The sequence below is a fragment of the Jatropha curcas genome, chromosome 11 (assembly GCF_041381405.1).
Source record: "Jatropha curcas cultivar XTBG-Jc1 chromosome 11, XTBG_Jcur_1.0, whole genome shotgun sequence".
In the NCBI taxonomy this organism is placed as follows: domain Eukaryota; kingdom Viridiplantae; phylum Streptophyta; class Magnoliopsida; order Malpighiales; family Euphorbiaceae; genus Jatropha; species Jatropha curcas.
Window position 1 is genome coordinate 1,964,116 of NC_143161.1, and position 24,137 is coordinate 1,988,252.

The 24,137-nt window shown below is 35.1% G+C and overlaps 5 protein-coding genes across 8 annotated transcripts; 2 read left to right on the top strand and 3 right to left on the bottom strand.

The window, feature by feature from the left end:
* Positions 1–617: 617 nt before the first annotated feature.
* LOC105649616 (D-Tyr-tRNA(Tyr) deacylase family protein) lies at positions 618–2,834 on the bottom strand. Of its 2 annotated transcripts, XM_012236317.4 has the most exons (8): positions 2,619–2,832; positions 2,456–2,547; positions 2,298–2,364; positions 2,147–2,177; positions 1,848–1,988; positions 1,290–1,315; positions 1,132–1,190; positions 618–1,012 (listed from the first exon to the last, which is right to left on the bottom strand). In XM_012236317.4, the coding sequence occupies exons 1-8, from the start codon at positions 2,772–2,774 to the stop codon at positions 973–975; spliced, it is 612 nt and encodes a 203-aa protein (XP_012091707.1). In that variant the 5' UTR covers positions 2,775–2,832; the 3' UTR covers positions 618–972. The 2 variants fall into 2 exon arrangements, with proteins under 2 accessions (XP_012091707.1, XP_089572627.1); XM_089716501.1 differs by lacking the exon at positions 618–1,012 and having other exon boundaries at positions 1,128–1,190; positions 2,619–2,834.
* A 498-nt stretch (positions 2,835–3,332) lies between these two features.
* On the bottom strand, positions 3,333–5,582 carry LOC105649617 (Peroxidase superfamily protein). The gene is made up of 3 exons (XM_012236319.4): positions 5,213–5,582; positions 4,851–5,051; positions 3,333–4,109 (listed from the first exon to the last, which is right to left on the bottom strand). The coding sequence occupies exons 1-3, from the start codon at positions 5,474–5,476 to the stop codon at positions 3,528–3,530; spliced, it is 1,047 nt and encodes a 348-aa protein (XP_012091709.1). The 5' UTR covers positions 5,477–5,582; the 3' UTR covers positions 3,333–3,527.
* A 2,173-nt stretch (positions 5,583–7,755) lies between these two features.
* Positions 7,756–10,739, top strand: LOC105649618 (ATP synthase F1 complex assembly factor). Its single transcript, XM_012236320.4, has 4 exons — positions 7,756–8,388; positions 9,139–9,218; positions 9,298–9,356; positions 10,003–10,739. The coding sequence occupies exons 1-4, from the start codon at positions 8,092–8,094 to the stop codon at positions 10,305–10,307; spliced, it is 741 nt and encodes a 246-aa protein (XP_012091710.1). The 5' UTR covers positions 7,756–8,091; the 3' UTR covers positions 10,308–10,739.
* Positions 10,740–11,901: 1,162 nt separating this feature from the next.
* On the top strand, positions 11,902–18,787 carry LOC105649619 (Apoptosis inhibitory protein 5 (API5)). 2 transcript variants are annotated; one of them, XM_012236321.4, is made up of 17 exons: positions 11,903–12,102; positions 12,260–12,362; positions 12,434–12,595; positions 12,924–13,023; positions 13,117–13,182; positions 14,003–14,097; positions 14,183–14,257; positions 14,371–14,520; positions 15,425–15,490; positions 15,580–15,645; positions 15,832–15,942; positions 16,188–16,277; positions 16,371–16,477; positions 17,431–17,545; positions 17,636–17,701; positions 17,794–17,897; positions 18,117–18,787. In XM_012236321.4, the coding sequence occupies exons 2-17, from the start codon at positions 12,276–12,278 to the stop codon at positions 18,319–18,321; spliced, it is 1,665 nt and encodes a 554-aa protein (XP_012091711.1). In that variant the 5' UTR covers positions 11,903–12,102; positions 12,260–12,275; the 3' UTR covers positions 18,322–18,787. The 2 variants fall into 2 exon arrangements, with proteins under 2 accessions (XP_037491317.1, XP_012091711.1); XM_037635389.2 differs by lacking the exon at positions 15,580–15,645 and having other exon boundaries at positions 11,902–12,102.
* A 356-nt stretch (positions 18,788–19,143) lies between these two features.
* LOC105649620 (glutamate receptor 2.7) lies at positions 19,144–23,217 on the bottom strand. 2 transcript variants are annotated; one of them, XM_020685436.3, is made up of 5 exons: positions 22,295–23,217; positions 20,938–22,217; positions 20,491–20,797; positions 19,951–20,306; positions 19,144–19,855 (listed from the first exon to the last, which is right to left on the bottom strand). In XM_020685436.3, the coding sequence occupies exons 1-5, from the start codon at positions 22,593–22,595 to the stop codon at positions 19,298–19,300; spliced, it is 2,802 nt and encodes a 933-aa protein (XP_020541095.1). In that variant the 5' UTR covers positions 22,596–23,217; the 3' UTR covers positions 19,144–19,297. The 2 variants fall into 2 exon arrangements, with proteins under 2 accessions (XP_020541095.1, XP_012091712.1); XM_012236322.4 differs by having other exon boundaries at positions 19,951–20,348; positions 22,295–23,216.
* Positions 23,218–24,137: the final 920 nt, after the last annotated feature.

A 24,137-nucleotide genomic window follows, 5' to 3' on the forward strand; every position in this document is an offset into this window, starting at 1 on the left:
TATGTAGTTTGCGCATAAAAGTTGAAAATTGTCGTTAAAACCTACTATTTTTCTTAAATGCAAGATGCATCATGAAGCAAATAAATTTATCGTCTGATTCCAGTGTGGATTTTCTCATTGTTGCAATTTTTACATATCTGTTAATTAGGCCGGAAATTGATCCTCTTTGTTTTCCGCAAGGGTCTCTTGGTCAAGAGCTCATGACAAGGCAGTTCAAGAGTTTTCTCGCTCAAAATACATAGATTAGGTCTTCGTAATGTAGATGAGATAATATTGACATTGTTCAGCTTGAGACAACTAGTTGCAACTAGAGCTTAGATAAAATCAAGTATTGCTGCCTAAATTCCCACCATTGATAATATCAAGTACTGAAGTCTGAAGTCCTAAGTCCTTGAACCACAAATTTTGGCATAATCAAATTGGAATCGGAAAGACATGACTTTAAAGAAAATAAATGGCAGTTATATCTTCATCTGTGTCGGCGTTTCTTATTTTCAGGTCATGAGTCATATCTGAAAACATAGGTAGTTTCGTAAGAGATTATGTCATACGTTAACATTCTAGCCGTCCTGTGTAATGAAGAAAGCCTTTTCTTAGTTCGAACTACCATTTTCAAATGGCATTAGATAGACTAGATCTTGTTTATACTTCAATTATGAATCACAAGATTGCAATGTAATTAAAACACTTGATCTTGCTTCTGTGGAATGGAATTGTAGCCCTAAAATGACAGAAGCCTTTCTCTAATTAATTTTTTTGTAATGAAATGAAGGCATAGGATAAGGGTTTTAGAAAAGGTTTACAATGCTGTATTTTCAGTTGACAGAATTGGCATCAAGATCTTACTTTGTTGCAATTGAAATGCTTGCAAAATAGAGAGCTTCAAATGGAATCATTGCCTGTCAATGGCATCCCGCCATGGACCTCAAAAGTTCTGAAAATGTAGTCCTGTGGATTCAATGAACATGCCACCTAACCAATTTTTGGTTCTTCTCCTGCCTCGCTTGTATTCCTAAAACAGTTCAATGACCCCTATTAGTTTCAACTTGTATTTGCTCAACTTAAATCATGAAAATAAGATAATTTCACGAAGTTGGCTATAATTATTTTAGCCGGCCCGGCAGTGCTCACTTAGATGTTTGTGATGAGTCAAGCTGCATTGTCACTGGTCCATCATTAACTAGATTAACCTTTCAGAAAACCGAAGAATATGAAGTTAGGAAGTGTGTCTCATGAAAACAATGAGGTCAGAACAAGAAAAGGGTATAAACTTAGTGGGATGACCTTACCTTCATCATTGCACCAAACACACCATCTGAACAAAACATTTCAAAAAGAAATCAAGAAAACATTAATAAAACACAATATGCATTTACCAGCACATTGTGTATTTAGGTAATAGAAAAGCATGAATTTATTTGCACATAAATTGCACCCTATAAACATATCTCAAACATGAAATATTGACATTGCTCTAGAAGTCAGCATTGGATTCAAATTTGACACCTTCTCTCCAAAATCCTACACTACAGAATGGTACCCTCAGCAAATTGAGTTTGTGGAAATTGGAAAATTTAAGCATTTTTCTCTATGTAATTACACCAAGACCTAAAGTGTCAAATGAACAATAATAAGATCTTTATAAGTTCCTTTCAGACCATTATCCTCGAATTATACATAATGATGCCATGGTTCATTAGTAACAAGTTACAATAAGACTTAACAAAATTACAGAAGGTCTATCTTGCCCTCATTTCCTATCTTTCATAGGAAAGTATAACATCAATGCAACTGATTATAGTACAGTGCCCAAACAAAACAAGATAAGAGGTAAGCAATGGAGGTACCTTTTATTGCATCTGGCCTGTAAGAATTCCTAAATTTTTCAACTAGTGTATCATAGAAAGGTTTTGCTTTCTGCGGCGGCATTGCTACATGGAAATCTGGCTTATTTCCCTTCAAGATCCCATACAATGTAAACTGACTGACTGTCACGAGGCTCACAATCAAACAACATTATAATGACATTCAAACATTAAACCTGGCAATCAAACTTTTGTACTAGAAGCATATCAATTAAGCAAAATAAGAACACACCTTTTCCATTTCTAAAATTTACGAGAAAACAATATAAGTAACAACATACCCAATAAAACTCCATAATTTCTCTGCATAACCTGCATAGATACAGAAACCACTCGAATAAGAAAACATTTCACATTGACCAAATGGATAAATTATATATAGAGAGTGAGACGACAGGAAAGGGAAGTCGTCTCAAGGGAATAGGAAATTACATTCTGGTCCCATCCCCTGCCTGTATTTTCATTTGGGAACAATCTCATATTCAATACTTTACGGCATCTGCACATTTGTATTCATACTAATGTATTAGCACACACATGAATTTTGTACAACTAATGAATGAGAATAGGAAAATTTGATATTTTTTTACATGTAATCAGCATCTGACTCGGTGTCGGACTCGTGAAGGCCAACAAGGACGAGAAGGCCCGGTCCTATCTCCGATATGACACGGCCGTCGACCTACAAATACCGCTTTGCTATGATGTTCCGGTGCAGCCATATGATAAAAGAGGAGAAAGACAAAAATTGACCTCGACGCTAGCAGAGGCAACTCGCTGGACGACGGCTCTCATGGCTCTGATTTGAAGCCCTGTTCTTTTAGTGACAAAGCTTCTGCTGGTGGCGTGGCTGTTAATGGAGCGTAAAGTTGTTAAGTGCGGAACAGTGGAGAGGTAGTAGCAGTTCATTTGGACGACCTGTGAGAAAAAGCTTAAAAAAGTCTTTTCCAATAACTGAACGACATGTGTTTTGAATTTGCATTGAAACGAAAGCAGCCGCATTGTTTAGTAATTTGGGTAACTAACTATTTAGTCCCTAAGTTTGATTATAATTTTAATATCGTCCCCGTTGTTTGGTAAACATACTATTTAACCCCTAGATTTAGCCCTATTAAAGTCTTCCGCGTAATATGTATTATTTTAAGGGTTAAATATCTTATGATATTTGTCATTTGTCCTTCAGTCATACTTAATATAGTGTTACTATTTGGTAGGTACTTCATTGATGATAAAAAATAAAAAAGGATAAAGTGTTAATTAAAATTAAATTTAAGGGACTAAAAAGTTTTTATTGTTCTTTAAATAAAGTGTTATTAAAATAGATATTAAGTCTGAATTTTGATATTAGATTTTGTTTATCGCCATTTCTTTTACCGAAAATTTTGAAGAAAGAGTCTTCATTTGTTAGTTCATTAGTGGATAAAAAAAAGAATGAAATATCCAAATTGTGTATAATATATATTTAAATTTAACATAAAGTAGGATTCCAATTTAATTTATTTCATAATTATGTCAATAAAAGTAATTTTTCAATTTCACCTTTGCATTCACAAAAAACCTCTCCTGCAACAAATCCCAAACAACTAAAACCCAAAACAGCTAGCATCAACTAAAATTAACAAATAAAAAATCCAAAAAAAAAAAAAAAATTAAATCAATTGCTTATGAGGCATGTATACTACAATCTTTCCTCTTCTCTCCATGCCTTCTTCCCCTTTTCACCCCAATTGAGCCCATTTTATCCATTGCTTGTGAAAATGCTTGGTAGAAATTTTGCTTATCCTTCCCAAGCTGCTGAACCAAGGCCCTAGTCCTTGGGTCCAAAAAGAGGGCTTGATCAGTGGCCAACAGGCCCAATTTAGCCTGCAAATTGCCATAATAAGCATGATCAAACAAGAAAGGAGTTGTAACATCAAATGGTGCTACAATATCCTCATTTCCACCAAATTGTGGGCACGACATTTTTAGTGCCTTGAGAAGCCTTGGGTCAATGGCAGGGTCAGGCTGCTTGGTGCCATGATAATTGTAAAGACGGTTGACAAATTGCTTGCAATGAGCAAATCCAATTGTATGTGCACCTGAAAGCACCACTAGATCTTCCACTGTTAAACCTTTGGAGTTAAAAAGTTTAAGCAGTTGATCAACCGTTGAATTTGCACGAGGGAGATTGAAGGGCACCCTTGATGCCATTGATATTTTCCCATCCCATCTGCCTTTCTTCACTTGGTAATAAGGCCCTCCTGCCTGTACCATGTAAATGTAACAAATAAAATTACCCACAGGTCACTCTGAATGTAAAAGGGGCAACAAAGTTTATTTTTATGAAAATGTATTCGGGTTGGGTTTGGGTTCAGCTATGTATATATATGAAAAACAAGAAAAGTCAGAAAAACAATCCAAAGTCAAATTGAAGTACTGCAATTCTTCTTGTCCTAGTTGTACTGGCATCCATCATGGGTGACAGTAGGTGAGGAATTTAGAATTCCGATACCCGTCTAGCTTTGCTTATCTTGACCATATATTTTATACTTTGAAGGCCAAATTGATTAATCTTGAACCTTGACTTTCATACTGTAAGTTGAGGTTTGCTAGGGACAAATCAGTAGCACACAGGTCTAGCTGTTAAAATCACATCTGTGATTATATAAGGACAAATAGTGCACATGAAATTATGGTTTTTATCCTATGTTTGTCGTTGTAGTATAGTGTGGTACGTTATATATTTTTGTCAAAAATGACAGAACCTATCAACCTTCCTTTCCACCTTTCTACTTTGGAAGCATTATGAGTACCCACAAGATATAATTCATAATCCTCAACAGAAGAAAATTACATAATTGAAGCAAAATATATTTATTAAGTCCTAATTAAATGTGGCCAAAGTGTCATTAGGAAAGCAGAGTCTTCTTTTCTTTTTCTTTTTTTTTTTCCGGTTTTCCGTTATATATATACACATAAATATTGAAAGATAAGGCAGGGAATTACCAGGTGGACGTAATCTCTGGCAGCAATTGCAAGAATATCTGCACAAGAAACAACACCAGGGCACTTGCTCTCCACTAAAGCCTTAGCTTTTCTAATGCCCTCAAATCCCTCGCCTCTCAAGTCTCTATTATCCTCTGCGTCCTTCTCCGCCAGCTCTTTGCTTCCAGGCTTTGTGGATATTAATATAGATCCATCACAGCCCTTCAAAAAATTTTTTTCCAAGAAAGTCAGTAAGGAAATAATCAGATGCTAATAACTGCTAATAATTAACTAAAAACGAAGTAAGATGGCGGTTTACAATATGCTTGAAATGTGCAAGAATGGGAATAAAAAATTTAAGTGTAATGCAGAAATTAGGTTACTTCTACAAAGCAGTCATGGAAGAATAGACGAATGGTGGCTGGCCCTGTAACTGGTGTTTCTTTGAACTGCTGAGATGTGATTGAACCAACGAGCTGTTCAACTTGAGGGCAAGTTCTTGCATAGTAATTAACGGACAGTTGGCGGGGACGGCGAGTCGTGTTAGTGGTTTTGGCTACAGAAAATGGGAAGAAAATGAGCAAACAAGCGAAAAAGAATGATAGTGAAGTTAGAAGAGGAGGAGAAGAAGAAGAATGGGTAGGCATAATTAGTGTCTATGTTGCAGTTTAGGACAAAGAAAGTGATAGTAATGGGAAATATTATAAAGGGGAAGACCCCAAGACTAGAAGTTACGTTTATGGGACAGAGTTGCCATGTAGGAAAAGGAAGAGAATCAATACCCGTGAAGGCCATTAACGTTATACCTTATTTATGTTTTAAAAATATGTTAATTGTTAAAAGATGCTCCTTGCTGGTCTAATTGAATTGCTAATTAAGTTTTTTTTTTTTTAATTTGATGTGTAGGTGGGCATGCTTGGCCAATACAAAATGTGGGAATTTTAGTTAATTACATATAACTTACAAAATTAACAACAATAATCCATTCACGGGAACATGGAATCCTTAATCATTCTTGATTGAAGACCAAATTATTAATTTGTCATCCTGAGTTGAGACATTTCACCATCGATCATTTGCCAATATTTCCTTTTTCTCATTCTTGATAGGCAATCATTTTAATTTTTTTTCTGTGTAGAGATTTGGCCAAATGTAAAAAAAAATGAAGAAGGTCTCTTGCCCATTAATTGGAAAGTTTTACTCTGTTTACTATATAATCAGCAATTCATGTGGTTGATGTGGATTTATGCAGGTTATCTCTCCATGGTTGCAGCGAGTTACTCTAGGTATTCATATTCTTGAAGAGCCCTCCCGAATTTGATCTCTTGGCAAGTGCATGATTCTGTCGGCGTAGCCTATTTTAAGTTTTGTTTATCTTTTTAGAGATGTGCTCTCTTTTCTCTAAAAAAAACCTCCTCCTTTGAAATTGAAAACCAAATGAAAAGTTTGGTAAAAAAAATCGGTACTCCCAAACTGAAAATAGCTAAGAAATGCTACTGAGTATTAATTAAAATGAAAAGCTGAGAGTAACTGATCAGTGATGGTGGAAAGAGTTGCGTCCCACTGAGTTACCAAATGAGAGTTTCTTAAATGCAGATTGCAGAGTGTGTGCAAAAGAAAAAGAGGCAGGCCATGAATATCCCTTTTGACTTTATTAGATTAATCTGAACCATTGATTATCTTGTCTGGAAGACTAGGACGTTAGATCAGTGGTAAACTTTACTTTCTTCTTCACTGTATCAGTGGAGCAAAGGCCTTTTTCCTGAGAGTGCAGTAAAAGCTACGTGGGCCATCAAATATTAATACTCTCATTCCAACGGCCAGCTTTTTTTAAATGGTAGTGTGTCTCAGCTGGTTTAGGGATTATGAAAAAGAGAGGCGAAAGTAACTTATGACACAACACAGTATTGCCAAAAAGTTAATTCCAAGTGACAACCCACCTCAACAACCATACAATAAATGATTTCTCACGAAGAATTTTACAGTTTCGACCACTATCTCTCTCTTTGTTGTTTATCATGTCATTTTGATATTATGAAATTTCGTCTATTGACCTGTAAAAAATATTGATATTATATCTGGAGCTGATCCAATTAAGTAGAAATAAAAAGACTGAGACCAGAGTGGACGAAAAAGATTAAAGAAGTAGTGACAAAACAAATTAACATCGTATTGTTTTCAAATTTTTAAAAAATTAAATCAGTTTTAGCTAATTGCAATAAGCATTTACTGAACTTTACACTTTGATAATAAAAGAAAAAAAAAAAAAAAAACTTCTCCATTCTTAAGAGACAGGCAAGAAGAATTGAAACTGAGTGGGGAAAGGACAAGAACCTTAAAACCTACTCTTTTGTTTGCTTTTTCATAACTTGTTATATTAATTACATCTAACTATGAAAACGCATATTGATTTATTAAAAAAAAAAAAAAAACAAAGTCAAACTGTACTTTTTTCAAATCTGGTCTAAGGGGAAAATAAAAATCTCAAAGCTTCTTTCTCTCTGACATTTTAAATTTAAATTGTAACTCCAACATGGAAAATATCAATTTTATCACCAATAACTAGAAGAGTAAAACAAACTCAAATTATTTTTTACCTCCCTGATTGTTTTTTTATTGTCATTTTCATTTTCTTTGTTATAAGATAAGAGAGAGCACATACTTAGATAAATTGTGGCTGTTTCTGATTTTTATTTGCAGCATTAGCCAAGCTGATAGGAAAAAAACAAAGAATAAAAAAAGTAATATGACAGTATTGATAAATGAAGTATTAGCAGTAGCCCACTCATGGTAGGTGATAATGGGCCATAAGTCTATAATTTATACTTTGGGCTTGTCTTTTCTTTGTTATCTTAGAATAGGTCCAACTTCCAATGCTCTGCCTCGGCAAGACGGTGCGTTTGTCGAAAGAGAGTACTTCGGTTCTCCCAAAAACTATGAAGTGTTTTATGTTTATAGCAGTAGTAGTTTTTGGGCTTGTCATTGTATTGTCGCCCTAGACTTGGATCCAACTTTCAAGGCGCTGTCTGGGCAAAAACGGTGCGTTTCCTATGAAACTTCGAAGTTTAGACAGAATAATAACACAGCATTTGGCAATCGAACCCCATTTCGAAATTCGGTGCTGTATGTTCTATCCCAATCGTCCACTGCAACTTGCACACCAACCGCTTGATAAAATCCTTGAAAGAACAAGGGGAAGCATTCGGACTACTAATTGTCCTTGATAATAGCCACTGCTATCTGACATTGATCCTTAACCATTATGCAACGCATATCATCAGGACTCTTAAGAAACTTATCATGCTCAATTCTTTCCGCTAACGCATTAAAGCACCGTACTTTCACTGCTTGCTCGGTGAACCGAATTCTACGTAATTTCCGTCAACAAGAACCCACTGTTCCAGGCCATTTTCTCAAATGGGTTTCGCTTGGTTTTGTCAGAACATCAAGGTTTGCCACTGGATTCACTCCTTTGCAGCCAAAGCCACTTGATTCCATAATAGATATGGAACGGGCCAAGGAAAAGTCTCCTGAGGATCTCGCTTCCATTTGGGACGATGTAATGTATTAATTTTTGTTATTGTTTATGGTTTGTTGTTTAACATTAATTTCGAATAAGGATTGATTTGTCAAGATGCTTCATTTCTTATCGGGTTAAGACCTAATGTTTACATAGTGTTTCTCACTTAGATTGATGTTTCACAGTCCCTCTGTTCAGTTAATTCTAAATCATACTTAAGCTATAAATTCTAGCTATGGGAATGAGTATTAGCCCAATGCAGTAGTTTGTTCTATTTTCTGGTGGAGGCACATACATTTCTCATCATGCGTGTCTGTATGTATATCATGCATGCTATTGCTAAATTATGCTATGAATCTGCCGATTGACCAAATCTTTCTCAATATGAGGATAGTGTACAGTGTAGTGTTTTAATTTTGAGGATACGATTATATAAAAATATGACGTGCAGGCTGGTCTAGAGTGCACTAGATAATTGAGTTCCCTTTGCTTATCCAAAGCTTTTAGTCATATTCTCTACTAACTTATCTCCTGTCCACTTATATTAATTAGCTGTCTCTTCATTTTTGATAATTATTTCTTAGTTATCATACATGCATATTTGCAAAGGATCTTGATTTGAGCTAGTATCTGTATTGGCAAATCGGATTATTTCTTTCTTAAGCAGAAGAAAGAAGAGTATCTCAGATTTGCTTCATTGTTCTGCAGCAATTCATTAAATATAAGATGATAAAATATAGGTGACTCTCATTTAATTGTTTATTTATGGGTGAGCTTTTGTTATGTCAGTATCACTTGGGAAGAGGTCATATTGGTGCAACCATGAAATCCAAACTTTATCATTTGTTGGTGCAAAGAGCAGCAGATTGGTAATTCAATCGCACAATGTTTGTGCTGGGAACATGTCTTCTTGCCCTATTCTTACTGTTACTTCTTGTATCCTTGCAGTCGATATTTTGTTATTCCTCTATGGAGAGGAAGTGGTTATACAACAATGTTTGCTCAAGGTTACTTTTCTAACTCCTAATAACTTTTTTTTAACATGCATGCTATATGAACTAATCGTTAGGGCTTGTGCTTTTGGGAAATTTGATTCATTTTTTGTATCTGGTAAGAAAACTTTTTTCATGATTAATGTCACTTGAGGATTAATGAGTCTTAAGCCACAACGTCAAGAACACTGTTGTATTCAGGAGTTTAAGCACTATGATATTTACACAATTACGCAAACCTGTTTCAAGATTTAATGAAGAAATGCTGTAGAATTGCTGCATAGTTAACATTACTCATTTTGTACCTCTGGTTTTTATGCTGATAATTTATCAACTGATTGCACTTGCACAGGCATATTGTGGTCGCTGTGAATGGTAAGAAATTTTTTATTATCATGTGTGAGTAGTTATGTATGATCTTGTGAGCCAAGTGCTAGGCAATTTGTTCATAATATATTGCGTGACCAACTCTTCTTATAATTATGTTTCCAACAATAGTTAGTCGCATCAAACCTCTGCCTGGTTGCCACTAGGATGTTCAGCGTTCTGGTTTCAAACCCTTTTATTCCCTAAGCTTGTTGTCAGTAACGAAGTTATAATATGCTTTTGTGCCTTATTCTGTTGCTTGTCCGCTACATGTTTCTTGAAACCTTTCTTGCAGTACAGATGCCACACATACTTTTCACTGGTCTTGAAGATTACAAGGCAAGAGGAACTCAGGCAGCACCCTACTTTACTGCCTCTTTCTATACTGAATTTGCAGAAAGCAAAGACTTAGTCCTGATCCGAGGAGATGTTGTTTTCACCAGCAAGCTTACTGATGAAGAGGCAAAGTGGCTTTTAGAAACTGCTCAATCTTTTTATTTGAATGATGCAAGGTACAAGCTCGTTGAACGGTTCAACAAAGAAACACGTGATTTCGAATTCAAGGACGTCTTGCGAGCACTGGATATGCCCATTCTGTGACTTTCTTAACTGATGCACCTTTTTCTTCTGGGATGGAAGTAGTTGCTTTTGAAATTCTTTCCCTGTGGGAAGATTTTTCTTGGTTCGTGCATCCAATAATCGTGCTTAAACACGTATGCAAGTGGAATAAAGAACAAACCAAAGTTAGAATATCAGAGAAAAGCATTCATGCAACATAGTTTATGAAGTTGCGAATTCTAAATTTACATCGACAATTGTGCTAATTCCTTTTGTTAATGCTATTAGCTTTACAACAGAGTTCGGATTTTTAATTTCAAGGAGGGGCATCTGCAATCTGAGATTAAGAATTGAATACAGATGAGGTTTTTGGCTTTCTGCTGTTATTGTGTATCATTCTTGACTATGAAAAGTTGAATAAACTGGAGTTCATGATCTATAATGGACAGTATTTGCTTGGCACTGTTTCTGGTATTGGTTTTGTTTTGTTCCCAAGTGACTTTTTCATATGTTGGAAAAACCAGTATGAGATTATTTTGGGGATTTTATAATCAAAATATGTCTAATTTGATATCCAGTTTGAAATATTCTTATTTGCCTTTACATATTGATATTAATTTTTTTAAATAACTAACATCACTTATTATTTATTTTTAATTGAAATGTTTGAATAGTGTTTAGGAATTAGGGGTCATCTACAAATTGGGAGAGAAGTAGCGTTCTTGAAATTGCGACTTGGTTTTTGACCTGCTAACTGAGTGAATGTATATAAGCAACGTAAGCAAATATTTTATGTGCTTACCATTAGATTATGCCTTTTGTGTTTTTCTGTTCTTATATTGTTTTTGGGACTAAATAAAGAAAAAATAAAAAAAAACTTTTCTATACAGTATTTAGTTATAATATATGCTTTTTTTTTTTTTTTTGGTTCTAATAAAAGCTTTAACACCCTAAGAAGTCACTAAATGCTAATTTCTTCATATCCTTATTACTAGCAGGAAAAGTAAAGTGTCTAGGAAAGTTTTGAGAATCTCTGAAAAACGAATACATGTAAAATATTAAAAACACATATTAGCTTGGGATTTATTTGTTTTTAAATTAAATTGCATTGTGTTCATTTTTCAAATTCCTCACACTTTAATCCACATACTCAAATATCATATCTTTTATCCGATCGCTTTTAAATAAAATAAAGGATTTATCATTTAGATATTTAATTACAATGTATAATATTTTAATCGGTAAATGATTTATAATTTTTCTAAAAAATTAATAATCATGAGATGAGTGAAAACTCAAGTATATTAGGATATTAGATTTAAATTAATAAACCTATTGAGTTCTATAAAATAGAATATATATTATTATTTAAAAAAATTCCTTTAAAATTTTTTTGGAAAATGAATTCTTTTATTTACATTATTAAATATGTCAAATATGAATTTAGAGAAATTAATTTATACTCAGTGTAAGTCTACTCTTGGTGTATGGGCCACTTTATACCCAAACACGTTACGCATCTAACAAAATTAGGATCTTAACGCCAAGTGGGCCTGCTTGGAAAGTAGATGAAAAGTTCAAAAAACATCTCGAACGGCGTCGTCTCAGTCCATAAAGATAACCACACTTCCGGACCGCGGCGAGAACAGCTCTCTTTTCTTCTTTGTTCAATCAAACCCTTGTTTTAAAGCTCGCTCTCAGTTTCTTCTCTCTCGGCGTTGGGTTCCCTTTACGAAAGTCCTCTCTTTCATTCACTGTTTCTCATTCTACACTCTTCTTCTCTTTCACATCTCACTCACCATCAACCAGCTCTGAACAAGAAATAATAAAAAAGCTTGTACGTCCTCTGCTTTCCAATCTCTAGCTTGCAATTTTCTTATATTTACACTCACTCACTGTTTACCATCTCTGATTTTGTTTCCTCTAATCAAATTGTATGTACTTCTTCAAATTCAAATGCTGTTGAAATAATTTCTTCAATTTCACTTTTCTAGTTATCATTATTCCCAAATGAGTGACTCCGCCGAGGAAGCCAATCACATCGAGAAGCTCTACGAGTTCAGTGAGCGACTTAATGAGTCTAAGGACAAGTCTAAGGTTCGTCTTCGTCTTTTTTTCACTTCTACTTTGAATTTTTGTAAAAATATTTATTTGATTGTAATCTGCAGAATGTGAAGGATTACCAAGGGATTCTCGATACGTCAAAGACGAGCTTAAAGGCGAAGCAGTTGGCTGCTCAGCTTATTCCGAGATTCTTCAAGTTCTTTCCTGAACTGTATGGCCAGGCAGTCAATACTCATATTGATTTGATCGAGGAAGAAGAGATTGGGGTCTGTATATGTTTGTGCACGCATTTGTGTTTGTATACTTTTTGTCGCATTTATACATTGTGGTTATATATGGCAACTCAGCTTAGTCGTTGTCCTAATTGATATTTTTTTTCTGTGGCTACGTTTATTGCTATCAATTAACATCGAATTGGTTTAAGGTTAATTCTGATAATAGATAGTGTGTATTTCTTGTGTATTTATTATGAGGGAAATAAGTGGCTGGATATTGTTAGTACATCGTTGTTTATCATTAGTATTATTATTATTTAATTTTATCTTTGTGTTATCTTTTTCCTTTTTGTATGAGGCTTCAACATTGTTCATGCAGGTCCGGGTGCAAGCAATTAGGGGGCTGCCACTATTCTGCAAAGATACTCCGGAGCAACTCTCAAAAATGGTGGACATTCTAGTGCAGCTCCTTGGAGCTGGTAAATCAGATTTCTTCCCTCCCCCCGCTCTTTTGTTTAGAACTTTTACTTGTTTGTTAAGGTTATTGATGTTTGAATTTTCTTTATTATTAGAGGACACTGTGGAGAGAGATGCTGCACATAAAGCCCTTATGTCCATAGTGAGGCAGGATGTCAAAGGTGATTTTCCCAATCTTTGAGTTGGTGAAATTCTTTTAATCATGTTATTTGGTGTTGACATAATATTATATTTACCATTTCTTTGAACTCTTGAGGTCTAACTCTTGTGCGTGTTTGTTGTGTCCATCATAAAGTACTCTCTTTATATTTGAAAATTGAAACTTAGGAATTAACATATACCAATACCAGATTTTGTTGGTTTTTGTGTTGGTACGCAATAATTATATTTGATAAAGGTGCATCAAGGAAAAGACAGGTGCTTTCTTTGTAAGAAGATTTTAATTCTCCAGCCTAATTTGTTTATACTTTTAATTGTATGCTTATTCATTATTCTTGCTTTGTACATTACGTTTGCTCTCTGCTGGTGGATGGGAATTCCATAAAGATATGCGTGGATGGTAATGCTATAAAGATATGCAACAATATGGAGAAACCTATGGAACTCCTGTATGAATAATTACACAAAGGCGCGGAGCTAGACTACAAACCTAGAGGGGGCCAAAAGAAAAGTTTTAAAATTAAGGGGGGCCAAATCAAGAAAAACAAAATTTTTGCACCATTTATAGGTAAAATTTTTAAAATTCTTTTGAGTTTGGGGGGGCCCAGGCTCCCCCAGACCCCCCCTCCCTCTGCCCCTGATTACACAACATGGGTTTGCAAGGAATGTGCCTCAATGAACTATCTCATTTATGTTTAAAATTGGAATTTCATGCAATGTTAAAATTTCTCCATATTTATGTGCATATCATTCATTTCACCTGTTCTTTGGCCCTGTTTTTGTGGTTTGATCTCAAGGTTATTTGGTCTTCCTGTTATGCAGCCTCTTTAACTGCCTTATTTAAGCACATTGGGAGCACTGATGAACAAGGTCCAGAAGATGTTCGTGAGAGAGTTTTAGGCTTTATAAGAGATAAAGTTAGAAGACTACCTTAGATAATGTTCTTTCTTGATTTTGGTTCCCCTTTTGATGATAATTGATGATCCATGACTGCATTTTCAGGTTTTCCCTCTTAAGGCTGAACTCTTGAAGCCTCAAGAGGAAATGGAACGACATATAACTGATTTAATAAAAAAGGTAGATTCATCCATTCACCATTATACTTCTCTCTCCCCTTGATGTACATAGAATTAAATGCTGTTAATTTATCACCAGGAGATCCATTAATAATTTGAATTGGTCCTTTGTAGGGCTTGGCAGATGTAACTGGGGCAGAATTCAGAATGTTTATGGACTTCTTAAAAAGTTTGAGCATATTTGGAGATAAAGCTCCACCTGAACGCATGAGAGAACTCATTGAAATCATTGAAGGCCAGGCTGATTTAGATGCACAATTCAATGTGAGTGCTTGTTTTGCTGCATTAAGTTAAAATGTAGGACTTTTTTTTTTTGTGTCCCCGTCTATTGAATCATGCAATGTGTTTATGAAAAGATTAAAATTTTATTTTTGTTTTGAATTGGCTTTGTTCTGATGACCTGTACTAGAGTCTCAGATACATCTTACACTATTTTGTGTTCTTCAAAGAGAATCATATTTGGTTCTATTTTCTCTTCGCATCAGAATAAGGTGTTATGTTTTCTAGATGTGTAAATATGGGTGTTGAATATCTGTATAAGTGGATTCCCAATCATGCATATTGTCACTTTTAGCTAGCATGGAGAAAGGTGCATTCTTCTCATGCTCGTTTAATTGGCATTGTTAATGAGTTTGGTAAACTTTTCCTAAAGAGAAGCTTTTTGCTGGCCTATTTCTGAATGGCATGTTGTTCTTGTTGTTATATGTGTTCTAACAGAACTTTTAGGAAGATCCTGATGCATAATCCAATGTATCTTTTTCTTTTAAGCTCAGAGAAGTAATTTGTCTATATATAAATCATCTAAAATGTCTACAAATGCTATAAGCACCTGGCTCAGGGGTTTATGCCATTTCAGGCGAACACATATGATAATAGACTTAATGCTTTGATTTTGATACATGGGAAGTTCAATTAGTAAGGATATACTTCATGTCATTTCGCATAGAACCAACCTGAAGAGGTCATCTTCTTCTTATGTGTTTTATTTTGACAAGGATTGTAATATTTTCATGACTTTGTAGCAATTATGTTGTGAAACAGTAGGATTGGTGATTTATAGTCTAGAACAACATGTGTTGTCTCTCTCTTCATATTACATTCTAGTCTCAATCATCCATGTAAATTTTGCTTGCTGAATTTCCTTGATATGATGGCTATTAAAATGCAGGTCTCAGATACAGACCACATCGACAGGTTGATATCATGCCTCTATATGGCGCTTCCTTTTTTTCTGGTAGGAATTTTATTTAAGCAAAAAATATTTGCTTATGTTGTAATCTTTCTCCAAATTTATGCCCTGACCCCCTTTATCCTTAAACACAGCGGGGTGCATCAGGTAGCAAGTTTCTAAACTATTTGAACAAACACATTATACCTGTTTTTGATGAGGTAATGTGTTACATTAGCTTCAGTCTCTTGATCAATCACATTCTTGTGTATGTCATTCTTTGTGCTTGCTTGTGCTTTTCACTTTCAATTTGATTTTCTGTAAGCTTTTGTGTAACTACTTGTTCTTACATGGCATGCTTGTATGGCACATAATGTGTCTATTCTAATAATGCTTTTCCCTTCCAGCTTCCTGAGGAACGAAAGCTTGATTTACTCAAAGCTCTTGCAGAAATTTCACCATACACTCTGCCACAGGATTCACGCCAGATTCTGCCTTCTGTCGTTCAGTTGTTAAAGGTTTAGGCTACAGTTTCGTGTTGATTCTTTCCATTTTACGTAGAATGATAACATATGATATTTCTTCCTATTTATGTTAGTCTTTTCTCTTGGATTTCATTTCTATTTCCAGAAACAATTTTTTTTTCCTTTAATTGTGTGGCAGTCTTGAAGTCTTTCTCAAATAACATAAACACCTATTTGCATCATCTGGGTTATCAGCGTACATTCTGTCTCATTGAAATAAGCCTTTCTCTTTGCTGCAGAATTACATGCCTAGAAGAAAGACTGGAGAAGAGACAAACTTTACTTATGTTGAGTGTTTGTTGTACACATTTCATCATTTAGCTCATAAGGTAGTAATTCTCATGAGCATTTCTCATTTGAATTTTGTCTTTATATTATTAGGATATTCTACTCTGATATTTATTTGATGTGTTATCATAAAGGCTCCCAATGCTACAAATAGTCTATGTGGTTACAAAATAGTGACTGGTCAGCCATCAGATAGGCTCGGGGAGGACTTCTCTGAGTTGTACAAGGAATTCACAGAAAGGTGATACTTTTTTATCTTTAAGTATTTTTCTTTATCATTTTGTATTAAAAAATTCATTATTTTCTTCTTGAATCATATTAAGGTGTTACTTGTTTCATACTTAATGGTATTGAATTGTAAAGATTCATGGGGGCCCTCAAGAAAGAGTGAGAACACTCTTGTACTTGTGCATGTGTTAAATCAAAAGACAAAAGAGAAATCACATGATTTACCTTTTAAGTTTTGATTTAATCAGTCACTTAATATTGTCACATTATTTTGTTTCATTTATGAATTCAGGAGTTTTGTAGCTTGAGATAATCTAAATCAAGTTCCTAGGATCATCTTTAATTAGCTAGTGACATGATAGTTCAGTCAACTGATTAGTCAAATTCATAGGTTTAAGGAGCTTAGTAATAGTGATATCTTGTATACTTTGATCAAAAGAGTTGCAGAATTACTTTGGAATCATTAACAGAGCAAAATATCACTGTAGGATGGTCTACCACATGGAACAACAATTCTCTCTGTAGACGCTCATTAAAGTGTAACAGCAACTTTATAGGATTGGTGAATGAAGTGATACTTTAATGCCTTGGACTACAGTGCTGTGGATATATAAGCTTCAGTTACACTTGGCTTTGCTAGAGGGAAAGAATTCTGCACATGATATTGAAGAACATTCTTAATGGCCATGTTCAGGATTGGACCCTTCTCATTGATTCCTAGAATAGAGGCAAAGTGGTTATAGTATTTTTTGAGGTTATATTCATGATGTGAGAATAAAACATAGGGCTGAATTGAAGACTGCAAAGCACAGCTTTATCAGTATGTTAGGCGATATGTGGTTCAACTCTTGACTGTTCTATGTTAATCTCAAATGAAACCAGCAAGTCCATTAGAAACCTATTGGTTACATCATTCTTATCTGCCTTGGGGATATGGATTTTGAATTTATTGTTTGGACAATGTAGGTTAAGCAACGTGGAAGAGCTAACTAGGGCCACCATGAAGAAATTAACTCAAGGTATGGCTGAGCACAACAAAGCTATGGCAGCAGCAAAGACAGATGAAGAAAAGGATAGCATAGTGAGTTAATTCTTGGAGATCGAATCATCATTGTGGTAGAGCTTTTTTATAATGTGTATCTGACAATGATATTTCTCATTTAATGCGCAGAAAACTCAAAAACAGAATGCTACTACTGGATTGCGAACTTGTAACAACATTTTGGCAATGACCAAGGTGATAAATAAATAACTGAAGTATTCAAAAATGCATGGATATGTATTCTTGAACAACCATAATTGATGGTTTATCATTTTATTAATTTTCAGCCATTGCATTCCAAGTCACCACCATTTATTGGAGATAAGAGTGTCAATCTCTCTTGGAAAGAAGCAGCAAAACCTTCTGTGCCTTCCACTGCTGTAGCAACTGGGTACATAAGATTCCTCTCGGCTCTTATGATTTATGCCCCCTCTTTTTTAAGTTTTATTTTATTTTGGTTTTTATATTCATTTTTGCCTAGTTCAATTATCAACTGGCCAACTTTATACCAAATTGACCTGCATTCATTTGATTAGCATTAAAATGCTTTATATGAAAAGACATTATATTAATGGATTCATTCTAATTTTCTGTTTGCTTTTCTACACAGAGGGAAAAGGCCTCCTACTGCAGCTAATGGGTCTGGTAACATTGCCAAAAAAGGCCGCGGAGCTGGTGGCTTTCAAAATCAACTAGTTAATAGGGCATTGGAAGGTATATCACATGGAGGCAGGGGCGGTACAAGAGGCAGGGGAAGGGGCAGAGGCAGAGGTAGGGGTTGGGGTGTACGCGGAAGAGGAAGAGGTTTCCGGTAAATTGGCTGCATCTGCATGAAGAAGGAAAAAAACAAATTCTGGAAGAGCTGTTCTACACCAGAGGAATGCTAGTGGGAGTCGTTCATGTATTAAAAAAAAAAAAAATCCAAATTCTTTTCCGTTGGAGCAGAATTTCATACTTAAGAGGGAACTGACACATTTGCAGATTTATTCTGGACTAACACCAACAAACTTAATCTTGTGGAGCATGTTTGTGTAGATTGGCTAGGGATTAGGGCTTTGTGTTCCTTATGTGAACCAATTTATGAGCTAGTCAAAACCCTATTGCTGAGCCGAGGAATCAACTTTGCATGTTTGTTAGCAGGTGCATTGTGTAATTTTCTTTTAGTTATTGTCAACCTAGATTGAGAGACAAAAGTGGACTAGCTCCGATCATATATGTATGTAGAGTGAGAATTTGGCCAACTGAGGGCAAATATTTTTAACAACTTTGTGGAATTTTTTATTTGGTCTGTGTCATCCCAAGTGACTATTGTTGCATCTTACGCCGTTGCCATCCATCGAACTCGGGTCACCCGCTTGAGAGGCGGGTATACTTACCGCTATACTACAACGACTGGACATGTCTTCTGCTCTTTAATAAATTTGGGTAATCAAAAACCGCTAGAATTCATTGATAACCGCAATCCGGTTTCATGACCTAGTGAACACGGCGTTGAACTTGAATAATCAAAAATTCAAACTAAACAAACTTCATTGTGGCAGATTTCAAGATTGAATGGACATTCCTCTATATCAAGCCTAGCTAGAAAATGATGCTAAAACCGAGTCCAGGTCTCGTAACAGAAAATTTCAAGGTCGTTGCAATAAATCCTTTGCTTCATTACCATTTATATTTTGTTTGCAATAGTAATTGGACCAATTGACGTAAAGCTATACTTTTCAACTACAATTAAGTTAAATTTGACTGAACTTTACATCTAGGGTTACAAATGAGACTCTAAATAAATAGACGTTAGAGTTGCAATACTAATCTCGGCTGGTTATCATTAGCACCTGAATATTCTATTGAAGAATCTGGAATATTCACCAGTCCAGTTTCAGCCGGAGAGAAGGCCGAAGGACTGTCGGGAATGGCAGAATTAATGTCAGATTCCCTCCTTGGAGATATCCATTCATGGACATCAGGTGATGGAGAAAAAGTTGGAGATTTTCCTGGTATATCAATCTCTCCATGATAGATATATCTTGCTAAACTAACTGTCTTGTTCCAAACACTCCCATCGCTTGGACTCGCATTGCCTTGCTCTTCCTTTTGATAATGGCAATACTTGTTCAGCAAATGAATTAGACATAGCAGAAAACAAAATGTAGAAGTTGCACCAGATATAACATAGAGACCCCAAAAGTTTTCCACGCTCAAGCTTTCAGTTTCACTGTCAGCAGCATCGCTTGAACACTCCGACGGGCGAGAAATCCATTCACTTTCCAAGTCTCTTAACTGTCCGTTCTCTGATAGCTGTAATATAGCTTTCGAAACATCAGCTGTTATTGGAGAGCCTTTCTGGAACACCTGAAGAATAAAAAACAGTTCTCTATTTAGGATTTGTTTGACACTATATTGAAATTCTTGAATAAAGATCGTTGACGTTTGTATAAAACACTTACAAAGCCTAATCCTCCAAATCTATATTTAGGTTTAGTTGCAAGATACTGCTTGCAATAATCACTGAGGAAAACTTTCTGATATGGGAGTTCAAGAAAAGCAGCATATATATTTCTACTCTGAAATTCGCCGGTGTAATTGTATTCACTGCTAATGGTCTTGATGTTCTCTGGTCTGAATTTCAAAACATTTTCCAAGTAGTTCCTTACAAAAGAATCTCCATCACAGCCGATTGGTAAATGGTTTCTTATTAGCAAATCAATATCAGTAACATTTGGCCGCAGCCGCTGAATGGTAAGCATTGACGTGAAACTGGCAGTGTAGCTTGAATTCAAAATCAACACAACAAAGAGCCATACTGCAATAACAACCCGAGTAAGGTTACTATAAATTTTCTCTCCTGCGAAAGGAAATGAAAACCATTAAACATTGGGCATACTGGTACTGGAATGTTTCCTGGAGTGTGACACTGCGAATTTTAACCTTCAGTTAAAGCAAAATTAATCAAAAATGAAAAGCAAAGAGAGCATTTTGGTGCTTACTGTGAGCAAAGAAAAGAGAAGAGAAAGTGAACCAAACAGCAGTGCCTATCTGATTCTTCAATGGACCTCTAAATTCAGGATTTTTTTGGTGCTCCAAGAACCAAACTATGAACATTGTATAGATCAAGATTGCACCAGTCACCACCCACATTTGCCATGTGAAAGGCTTCATAAAAATCCAAGATGACTCTTCAGATTTGACAGGAACTATCATTGACAAGCCTGATTCTGCATATGGCTGTGTGAATTCAACCTTATCTGATCTGTTAGCTAGTATCGTTACGTCGCCAACAATAGCATCATAAGTCTTGAATTTATTTTCATGCACAAGACAAAAAAGCAATAATTTCTATCAGAAATTTCACAATGAATATCATTATTTCCATAATTTCAGGGAATTACAATTAATAATAGAACTAGATGGGGTTACAGCATAGATTTAATTACCTTGTTATATACATGATTCACTAGATCGTCGTAGGTGCCATTATAGGGTTCAAATCTGAAAGATAGATTATAACCCAAAACATCTACCACCTTGTAGAAAAGACGAATGCAAAAACCATCATATTCATATCTGTCCTCACTTGCATTCATTACTTTAACAAATCTGTCAAATGATGTTCTTCCTGGAACTCCAATTATCAATGGCTTTTCAGTTGAAGGCATTGCCCATCCTTTCGGAGTCCGCTTTAAATCCCCAGGCCAATTCACTACACCTTCTATTCCCATAGCAGCACCTCTATCATTTGGATTTTCATTTCTTGAGAATCCAAATGCCGGTGACCAAAAGTCTATATCCTTGTATCTCTTTCCAACTACATTTACAATCCTTATTTTAGAACTGCGCTTTAACTCGCCTGCTTCAAAGCATATCTGCCCGCTTAAACCATTAAAATTGCTTAATAATATGTTATTCAAGAACGTTTTTGGACTTCTTGTCTCGTTGCTGGACATTCTCTCCAAGGCCTTCATGATTGTTGCAATGCTGTCATATGCTTTCAGAGCGTAAAATCCAGGCTGAAAACTATCTTCTTCAGGATTCTTAAACATGAAATTTCTTCGAAACTTATTATAGAAAATTTTATAGGCACTGCTATTATCAGAATAGTGAATTTTGATTCCTAAAGCACCTTCCATAGAATGAATAACAGAAGTGTCAACTGAATCCAAGAAATTAGTGACAGAATCTGTGAGGATCCAAACTGTATCTTCCCCCACTAATCCAATCTCCTTAGCTTCTCTAAATAAGTTAATAATCATAGGCAATGATGAATAAAGAACGATAAACACCCGCGATTTTACTTCTTCCAACTTTTTTAGTTCTTCTTTAACAAATTCTTTAGGATCAGATAGCACTGCAAACGGTGGAAGGACTAATTGGTGTTCGACCTCCGAACCAACCTCCTGTAGAGCTTGAGATAAGAGTGACAGCTCCCCCGAATCACCATTACTATAGGTATTATCTTCATAAACTGCTATAACCCTTCTCCAATTATAAGCTCGAGTAAGTTCTGCAATACATTTCATTTGTTCAGAATTATTATCCGCCATTCTTACTAAGAAAGGCCAACGCTTCATTATTAATGGTGGTGTTATAGCAGGTGCAGCAAATGAAAGAATTGGAATCTGAGCTTGGCTTCCAATATCAGATACTACAGCTGCCTCTTCCCATCTCTCCATGCCCACAATTGCTTTCACTTCCTTCTCTTTAATCAAATTTTCAGCTGTGAAAAAAGAAAAGAAATATCAACAGGCGTACTAACAGAAGAAAAAGAAAAAATTACGAAATTTAAATAATTACCAGCTTGAGCAGCTTGAAGAGGGTGATTTTGGTGGTCAAGGAAGTGAAGAGATAGGTTATAATGTTTTGAGCCACTGTTGTAATCTAGAACTGCAATTTCCATGGCAGTTTTCTCTTCTCTTCCGATTCTTGAATCGACATCTATGATTGCACCAATGTTTATGACTTGTTTATAATTTCCAGTGATGGGTTTGGCGCCACAAGGGAGGAAAATGAAAGAGAAGGCCATGAGTAAAAGGAAAAGGAGCCATGGTTTTGAATCTGACTTAGACAAAGCTTTTAGTGTAAAGCATATCCTCATGGTGGCTGTTTTGAGAAATCAAGTGGTAGAGATTTTATAGCTTTAAAACTTGAAAGAAGCAAGTCACGGGGTGAACTTAATAGGAAGGCGTATTAATTAGAATCAGAATCTACACCTTATTATTTTTTCATATTAGAATTGGTCTGCAACTCGGACAAAGTCAATACCTTGGAGAATAGTCAATAGGAGAGTTCTGAGAAAATTTTTAGATACGGTAGAAACAAAGATAAATAAATTTAACGAAGCAAAATATTTAAGAATTTATTGAAAAGGAAAAAACATGTTGGAATTAGGACAGAATGTGGAGAGAAACTTCAAGGAAACTACAACGTTGAAAAACTATGGCAGGGGACAACCGGACAGGTAAGATATTGCCTTCTCTGGGTCTGGTAAACACTTCACCAAACGTTCAACTTAACTCTATATCACTCGACTGTACTTTCAATCTAATGAATTCCTTTTTCTTAAACCTTAACTTAATACTTAAGGTTAATTTCTTCTGCTTTCCATAGCAGATCGAACATATAGCCTACGCCCTGGTTGACCGGTGTAAAATTTTTTCGTTCATTGACAGTACCCTTTTCGGGGTCGAAATCTGACCTTACGGAGCCTGCCTTACCAGTTGAGCATTTTCCGATGGATACGCATGTATAGCTGGGGAAAGACAAGTCTCATCCTTTTTTTTTATGATGGAAAGACTTGACTATGCGGGGTTTACGTAGCCACCTATATACCAACTAGTTGCATACAATATTTATTTCAAACTTCAAACAAAAGTATTTCTGATCTAGAAAAATAAAATAAAACAATAATATTTTTTAAAAAAATTTATTTTAATTGTCTTGGTGTATGTGACACCTGTTCATATCATATGCTTTTAATTATGTTTTTAGTATAAATTTCATTCAACTGTTAAAGTAAAATATCAAGTGAATTTCATAAAAAAGGAAAATATTATATTGTCTTATGTTCAAGCATAAAAAAGTGAAGTATTAAGTTTCATAAAAACAGTCAAAATTTTTTTTTAAAAAAAAATTGTTTAGAATCATCAGCTTTTTTTTTTTTTTTTAAATTCAAAATGATAATTTAACAAAACAAAATGGTGATATGATTTCCATAAGAAAGTAACATAATCATAATTAATAAGATTTTTCAAACAAGTCAACTTATATTTTTTTTAATAATGCTCTTCTCAATATAACTTTGAATAACATTTATTAATAGGACATTGAAGGACATCTGTCATAGTTTAGAACTTGATTGATTTCATTGTAGTTAATGAATGTAAATAATAATGTACATTAACATGACATAGGAGGAAAAAAAAAATAACAAATGTAAAAATTATTTATCAATTTTTTCAAAGAACAAAAAACGCCGTTGCTGGGCATCGAACCCGGGTCACCCGCGTGACAGGCGGGTATACTCACCACTATACTACAACGACTTGATACTTGTTCTGTTTTGAACTTGTACATCTATATAATTATGGTTTTGGTTCTTCAATCCCATGGTTTACTAATTTGATACTTTTTGTGAGTG